General features: G+C 40.0%; 1 protein-coding gene across 1 annotated transcript; it reads right to left on the reverse strand.

Moving 5' to 3' along the window:
• Positions 1-1,733: 1,733 nt before the first annotated feature.
• Positions 1,734-4,237, reverse strand: gprin3b (GPRIN family member 3b). Its single transcript, XM_056253575.1, has one exon. The coding sequence runs from the start codon at positions 4,190-4,192 to the stop codon at positions 2,201-2,203; it is 1,992 nt and encodes a 663-aa protein (XP_056109550.1). The 5' UTR covers positions 4,193-4,237; the 3' UTR covers positions 1,734-2,200.
• Between the last annotated feature and the right edge of the window lie 4,590 nt (positions 4,238-8,827).

Raw genomic sequence — 8,827 nt, forward strand, 5'->3', positions numbered from 1 at the left:
ATCATGCTGCGCATTTTGAAGCTTAAATGATCTAAATTCGGTTTGATGAAGATCTGTTTTTCATTACACAGCATTTGCAAATAACATTCACATGCGATCTACAGATGTAACAGAAATGTAACCCCCCCCCAAATAATCCATGATGTATATTTAAATGTCACATCATTATTTCATTAATGTGAGTGATATTATTTAAAAGTTTTAGGTATAATATACACTATGCTAAATTTGATGGGATAAGACACTGCTATGAAATGCTTGCCAAACCATTTTAATATAAAATCATAAACAGGCTCTGTTTACACCAAGTATGATAATAAGCATTGTGAAGCTCTTTTCTTTTTTCTAAATTAAAAAATATATATTCACAATAAATCAACAGTTACAAATAAAATTAGGCAACACAATTTGTTTTTACCAAACATATCTAGGCTACTAAAGTTTGAAAAGATATTCAACTAAATAAAGTAGGTAAAAAGGGTTATGCATTCAATATGTAAATATGCATACATCTGCTGCTCCAGTGCATAATCTTGGGTAGTTAGAAGACTGCCATTCTGAACTAATACACATGCAGACTACTACATATTATCATTACTGTTTATTAATTATAATTATTGCCATAGCACTCTAAACGTCGTTACAGCTTTACTATCACCGTAAATAATCTTTATCTAAAAATATTTTCTGTTCTCCACATAACACTCAAATAACCATTAGTTTCTATATTTAACAAACTCTTCAGAAAACAAACGAGAGAAATCTCCCAACATGCTTGTCTCATGGAAGATCACATTGACCTCTCAATAGTCATGTTTCCACTGTCAGGCCAAAAGCGAGAGTGCTAGTGCGTGCCAGGGCCAGTCGCGTTTCCACTGTCACTTCCGGGCCTTCCTCTGGGTCAACGGCCAGTGGTTTTCGGCCCGCCGAATACCTCGGTCCAAAGCGGGCCAACTGGGGCTTGAGTCATGAACAAAGGTGGAGTTTATCTGAGTCAGGAGACGGACAACACCGCTGCTCATTTCTTATATTATTATATCAGGCTACTTAAACATTTAAGACATTTTTTAAAAAAAAAGAAGAAATTTGCTCAACTCACTTTCAGACACAGCGAGTGTTTGAAATCACTTCCTTGCGATCCGATGGGGATTCTAATCACTGTATGAGGCAAAAAATATTATTATGCGATGCTAAAGGCTACGTATGCTAACCATTGCGATAATAAATACACATATTTTATGGAAAATACCAGAGACTGCTTGCAGAATCAAATCACATATGATTATAATCATGTATTTATTCGGTTTAATGTTTTATCTGTCTCTTCCCTGTGCCTTTGTTGATACCGGACTAATGCTGCCTTTACATGTTATTGGAATTATCGTAAAGTTTCCTATTTAAAAAATAAAATTGGACATGAACACCCTCTCAAGTCAAAATTTTAATGCAATGAGCTCGTAATCACGACTTCAGAAGTGGGAAGTTGGAAATTTCCGATAGCACGTGAAGGCAGCATAAATATAACTAATAATTCCTGTTTTGTTCACTTGAGCTCCCCCTGTTGCTCTGGCTGAAAGGATAACAGTATAGTGAGACGGGAGAGGTCGCTCACACCTCCTCAGATCGCATTATTTCGTGGAAAATTATTAGAAATGCTTAGTCTTTCTTTCTAAAGAAATGTGACGTAAACAGGATATTTTATCAATATGTGTCTAAATGCGTAAGCCTTAATAGAGTTGTTTTGTGCATTCTTGTGATTGCAAATAAATGGAAGCAGGTACAACTGCATTGGTATGTGTTCTCTTTTTATGTGAAATGGTAAATACCAGTTTGATTGAGCATGATTGATGTGTACTCCTGACACAAATTAATAAAATTACTGTCACTGTAACATTTTTTTTTATTGTAAAACATTGGTAAAATATCGATGCTGGAATCTTAAGTCTTTAGGTAAAGACCAAACGTTCACTTCTGTCATGCTCATTTTGTGATCTAGCTAGTTTTTAATCAGCTCAGCTGGTGAAACGCTGGGGTTGTGTGACGTTGTTCTATGCAGGTGTGTTAAGGGCTGGTTTTACGGTAGTGCTGTGAAGCTACTGGTGCTCGAGGTCTGAGGCTATTGGCCCCACCCGGCACGTTGTTAGCCCTGGCTCGCACTGGCCCGACAGTGGAAAAGTGGCTAATGACAACCACACATCTTTCATTCTAGTACTGACGGCCGTGCGCAACAGTTGGGTCGGCGGACATTTTGGAACATGGACCTCAAGTTGATGTTAACCTGCCTCCTCTTGTTCTTCTTGCCGGGAGGCGAAGACAAGGATTTTCTGATAACCGTCTGGGTGATGATCTTCTCATGCTCCTTGATTTTGCACTGCAGGTGACTTTGAATGGCAAATCCCAGCGACTCTGGATCCACTGACGCTCCGTATACCTCCCATGTCATGCCTTGCTCGTCCCACACGACGTCATTTACACTCTTGGATTGCTTGGCCTTCTCTTCCTCTTGGTCATCTTTCTTACGCTCCAGCTTGGATGCTCCCTTCTGTTTCTTCTCTACTTTTTTACTTTGTGGTGTGGAGCTTGATGTTGGAGGAGTGGTCATTGCGATGTCCTTTGGAGGTTTTGCAGAACTTGCCTCCTTGGATTTCGATGCAGGAGGCTTGGCCGGCTTTACTGGCAGATCCTGGCAGACCTGAGCAGATGTTGTCTTGGGTTCCTGCACACAAGCCACATTATGTGGACCAGATGCTGAAACCGCAGGTGAACCTTGGCTCTGAAGGTGACAGGTAGTGTTGTTTGACTGTTTGCTTTGGCTGCAGGTCTCGATATTAATCTGATAAACGGGTTGAAGGGGCGAAAACCCTTTTTGGCTGTTGTGTTGAGGCTCTTTAGGCTTGGCCCCAAGCTTGGACTCTTCCTGAAGGTCAGCATCTACATGAACCATCACTGTGTCTGACTGTGTAGGCTTCCCAGGGAGGATCGTACTGGATAAAATGACAGATGTGACCTCTGAGGGCGTCTTCATCCCAACAACCACTGCTATACTGTCAGTCTCCTCAGGTAGTAGACCAACTGATCTCCGATGGGGTTGTAGAGACAGAAGACTAGGGCTAGTGGCTGTAGATTGACTGCAGACCGTAGCAACCGCCTGCACCTCCACATCATGCCGTTGCGTCCCGGGTTGGTCGCCAAACTCTTCTGCTGAAGTCATGGTAGATGCCTCACGAAAGAGTTTACAGTGGACCTGCTTCTGCTCTTCAGGAGCAGCTCCCTGCGTTTGGACCTCCTCATCAATCACGTCCGTGTGGACAGAGTGACTTGCACTGCTAGCTGAAGACACCAATGGGCATCCAGAAGAAGTCTCCTGAGAGGTTCCTGGTGGTTTAACATCCTTTTTCATGCAGTCATTGCTACATTTGTTCTCTTTAACAAGCATATGATGGATCTCGTGTGGTTGTGGGGTCTGAGATCTTGTCCCAGGTACTGGTCCAGATGTTTCGGCCGCTGAGTGATTGGTTTTAGGAGCATTGGTGGTGGATACCAGTTCAAACTGTGTACTGCTGATGCTTATGCTGGTGGTGCAACTCACATCTTTTGATCCAGATAAAAGTGGCATGTCCTTAATTGTATTGTTGGTACTGGGAGCCCGAGTCTGGCTTGGCGTTTGATTATGCAGTGTCTCTTTGATTGCACTAGTTTCTTGAACTACTGATGCTTTGCTCTGTGCTTTGGGCTCATGTTGTTCATTTTCAAGTGCCTTTGTTGTGCTATTGCCATTTTCCTCCTTGTCAACATTATATGTAGTTGTAGATGATGGGCTGGATGTTGATGGGACAGTTTTCGAATTTGAATTCCTATCACAATCAGTTTTTCTACCTTCAGCACTCTTGGCACACTGACCCGAGGTCTTTATGTTTGCGTTACTGTTTTGAGGTCGCCTGTGATCTTCACTGCCATGGGATGGCATGTTTTTGTCTTCAAGGACAGTCCCTCCAAGAAGTGTGGTGTGGGAATCTTTGATGGAGGAATTGAGATGCATATTATCCTGATCTGAGCAATCCTGATTTAAGTTTAACTTTGGCTCAATGTCCCAGTTAGCATTTAACTCTTTATTTCCCAGCACATCTATACTGGCGAGCTGAGGCATCATTTGGACAGTGACAGTCCTTTTGGGGTTTGGTACATTTTCCATGTTGAATCCCTTTTATGTGATGAAAATCCAAAGTCAAAATATTCCCCTTTGAAAGCCTGATATTGTCCCCTTCAAGGCTTCCCTAGAGCAGAGAGATAAAAAATAATTTTAGAAACACAAGAGGAGACATACCAACTGCTGTCTTCTTATGATCATTATGAATGAACCGTGTGAGAATCTGCCTGAACACTTATCTGCAAACCATATACAGTTATAAGGGAACACAATAACAATAGTAAAGCATTTCAATGATGCAGTGTAAATGTTTGAGGTCATTTATAACTGTACAGAACAGCTTGATAGGAAGTTCCAATAAAATAAAAGTACAACTAATCCATCATAAGCCATTACTCGTAGCAGTGTCATCCTTTACTTGTTCTGTAAAGCATTATATCAAAACATCAATTACACTGCGCAACACGGGCTTAACACACACAAACAAACAAAAAGCATTAAACTATAAAACGCATTGTTTCATATATTGCTTATTATTAAATATTCAGAAAGACAGATTTAGTATCTAGTGCCAAATTAATTCAACATTTGATATATTGGGGATATTCAAACAATCCCAGAGGTTTTCTTTGGTGATGCTCCATTCATCCTATTCATTAGAAAATGATTTAGATAACTCACAACAACACATTTTCTCAATATCACTCTTAAAAATAAAGGTTCTTTGGCATCGATGGTTCCGTTAAGAACCTTTAACATCCATGGAATCTTTCCATTCCACAAAAGGTTCTTTATAGTGGAAAAGGTTCTCAGATTTTTAAAAGTTCTTCACACTAATTTTAAAAAAGGTCTTTTAAGAACTGTTCACTGAAAGGTTCTTGTGAGGAACCAAAAATAGTTATTCATCACTGCAAACAAAAACTTTTTGTAACCATTATTTTTTAGAGTGTATGATAATGATGATTAGCAATATATTTTATTTACAATTGTATTAGTAAAAATAAAGGCAGAAAGTCATTCCACCACATTCTGTATCATTCTAGTGCTGGAGAGCAATTATTCTGTGTTTGACCTTAGCAACTCAAATAGCCCCGAGGAGCCTCAAAAATGGAAATCTGACAGTCAGACACAAACCACAGCTGATCAGCCTCAACAACACTGAACAATGATAGTTTCGCCAAAGAATCCTACAAAAGCGTTCAAGGTTTTATAGTATTCTGAGCATGCAGAAGTTTCATTAAGCATCATGTATCCATAAAACAACAGCTTTTACTATTACAATATATATCATACTAGAACACTAAGAATGCTTTGTTTATAGACCAATATATAAGCAGATAGACTAATAAGCTGATGCATTTGCATAACAGTTCCAAAGTTAATCAACATCTTAAGTTTTATGTAGCCAATATCGGCAATTACATTAACCATTGGACTAATGACAATGACAAACCCATCAGTTTACCACTAATATGCATATATGAACAAAACAGTTATTTCTGCTGCAGAAAGCACTTTTGGTGAAGTTTGTATAGTTATGGTGTATAATCAGTGCAAAGTACATTTTCTTCCTTTTCAGTTGATAACAAATATTAGAGGAAGTCTGTATCACACACACACACACACACACACACACACACACACACACACACACACACACACACACACACACACACACACACACACACACACACACACATAATAAAATAATACAAAAATGAAACACTGAGCCAGTGCGATTCACTGGCCACTGCGGAAACATTCACTCTAATCGTCTGACAAAAGCATGAAAGTCAATTACGCCAAGTCTCAAATCGTGACCTGTCATTGATGAGAGCCGCTCGGAGGACAGTCGCATCTGCAGGAGGATGGGGGGTGGGGAACACACTGTTAAACATTATTAAGTTCTGGCGTCAGTGTCTCATATATTAAATGTTAATTTATACATCCAGCAGATATCCCACAGGAACACAGGCTACATACAGGCAGAGAAATGCCTCTTTCTCGGAAGCTGGTTAACACTACACAAATGACCCTAAAAATAATCCATTTTAATAGGACGAAGTCTCGCATATTGATTGGGGCTGTAAATAAGACGACAGACTGCAATCCATACAATCATTTACAAAGAGACACTCACGTTTCATTTGCAAATACTAGCAAACTCATCTTTAAATTGGGTTATGTGTGCGCGCACACACACACACATTTTTCATTGACTTCTGCTGTTTTTATAGTGAGCAAATGATATTCAGTTTCTCACCCTTAAATGATATTCAATCCCCTATCACTAAAATTTTGCACTCTACGATTTTATATACAATTTAAAATCATTGGCCACAGTGAAGCTGATTTCAGGTTTTTCTATCCTTGAGGGTGCATTTCCCCCACAATATAGGCAAAACTTGACCTACAAACACACACACACACACACACACACACACACACACACACACACACACAGTATGACAAAAAGCCAGACAAAGTCTAAATAGCACCATGCATTATCATGATAAATGAATTAAAACCAGATTAACTGGCTATATCTCTTTAATCTGAGAATTTGCTAGTAATACAAACCATTATGTTAAGAAAACCACATGAAAAATATTAGAAAAAGCTTTGCATTAAACAATATGTTGTTGATGTTTAATGATTTTTTCCCCCAAAAATGCTGAACCCACCCATTCATATACAAATCCTTGCCTTGACTCGTATCGATATCCCATAACTTGACCTTGTTGGCAAATTCATCACTGTGATGTATCCCTGGTGCTGCAGATAAGAACACACGCGCATAAAAATCCTACCTGGTACGTCTGCGTTTGTATCACATCATTTTCCGTTTGATTAGTGCGCTATTGCCGCGCTGCTCGTGCACTAGTTAGTGCACTCGACGGACTATCAATGAAAGAATGTTAGGCGCGTGTCAGTGAGGTAAAACCACGCCTTCCAAGCGCATCCGAAGCGCAAGTTCACTCAGCCTGTGGCGGGTGGCAGGAGGAAGCGTGCTGTTCTCTCCATCACCGCTAGATGACGCCATCGTCCTTAAGAAACTCATCCGCTCAAGTTAAATATAAAAAATATGACGACGTCTCAGAAGGAAATTCATTCAGGTACTTCCATAATTCATTTCTTGAAAATGGAAATAATATTGGGTTAGTTTCTTTGCACAACAAATGAATGAAGGAGGCATTTATACAGCGCTTTTCATAGCTACTACTGTACACCCAAAGCGCTTTACAATCATGTCGGGGTCTCTCCTCAATCACCACCTTCTTTGCACAATGTCTATACAAGTGAACATTTTAATTTGAAATCATTTAAGATTTTATAAGGAAAGTTTCAAGGTGTTTCTTCATGTTTCCCCCCTTTCTCTAATCAAACAATTTTAAACAAAATATGTCTGGGAATAGTGTTGAATTTGGTGGGCTGCATCATTTTGGCCGTTATCCCCCCTTTGTGAAACACAGCACAAACATGAGTCTGAAACTAGTTCTGAAATTAACTTTGCGCTGAAGTCCTCAGGTAAAAAATTCATTTTCAATCCTTCACTTACTGTAGCAATGTCTATCTTTAATTTTCATGTCATTGTGCAAATAATCATGTTATAATTAATAACGTGTCTAAGCTTGACGATAGCATATTTGTTATAAATACTTTCTTAAAGGTAGGGTAGGCAATTTCAGAGAGGCTAGCAATAGCAAGCTGGCTTAGAAAGCATGAGATCCCACCCTCCCTTTAGAGCTTTACAAAGCAACGCCTCCTTCAAAACACATGAACGGAAACATGCAAAGCGGCATGAGACGTGGCGTTACTGTACGTTCACACCAGATGCGAATAGCGCGTCAAAAATCGCGCCTACCGCGTCTAGTTATACGCTTGAACACTTTGGATCCATTTGCGCGTCAAGAGCGGAGGCCAAATCTGTTGGCGGACATCTTTTTACAAGACGGCTGATGTTGATTGAGCGTTCATCGAGAGAGTCACCGCTCTGTATTTGCTCTGGAGAGGAGAACAGCGGCGTAGGGATCATCGTCGCCGTATTTGGGTCCTCCGGACCCTTCGGAGACGAACCCAGTTTGGAGAGTTTCACCATTTGCTCCTGCACCTGAATGACGGCCGCTTTCAGCGGTACTTCCGCCTGTCCCGCGGCCAGTTTGATGACCTGTTGTCCCGCATCAGAGCGAGCATCACCCTCGCCCTCACCCACCTAATCTGTCATTTATTTTTATTTTGATGATAAATGGAGCCAGCCTCCAAAAGTGATTAACCTGTCCTGTGATTTTTTCTCTCTCACACAACACTGTCCAGACACGATCTATGTTCTTATGCACTAAAGTATGTTGGTTGTCTTTACATTAGAATAATAATGTTTCATCTAGATTAGATACGGAAAAAATAGCATTAAATACAAAATTAATATGTCTCACATATTTAAATCAAGTTTTTATGTGATAAAATATTTGCTTTGTTGTGGATTAGAACCACACCAGGCATTGTTATATTACAAAATAAGTTATTGAGGCCAAACATATAAAATAATATTATAAACTGAAAAGCGGGCCTGTCCCCATTTATCACGTCACTTCACCACGTGACAGGAGCAAGCAGGCTCCTGATTGGTTAACGCGGCGTGAATTGACGCAAAGTTCAGATTTTTGAACTCGGGCGGCAGAC

The sequence above is a fragment of the Rhinichthys klamathensis genome, unplaced genomic scaffold, assembly GCF_029890125.1.
Source record: "Rhinichthys klamathensis goyatoka isolate OS25496 unplaced genomic scaffold, OSU_Roscu_1.1 h1tg000107l_1, whole genome shotgun sequence".
In the NCBI taxonomy this organism is placed as follows: domain Eukaryota; kingdom Metazoa; phylum Chordata; class Actinopteri; order Cypriniformes; family Leuciscidae; genus Rhinichthys; species Rhinichthys klamathensis.

Excerpts from the sequence above, each read along its gene's own strand:
- gprin3b (XM_056253575.1), bottom strand. The coding sequence starts at position 4,192 with ATGGAAAATGTACCAAACCCCAAAAGGACTGTCACTGTCCAAATGATG.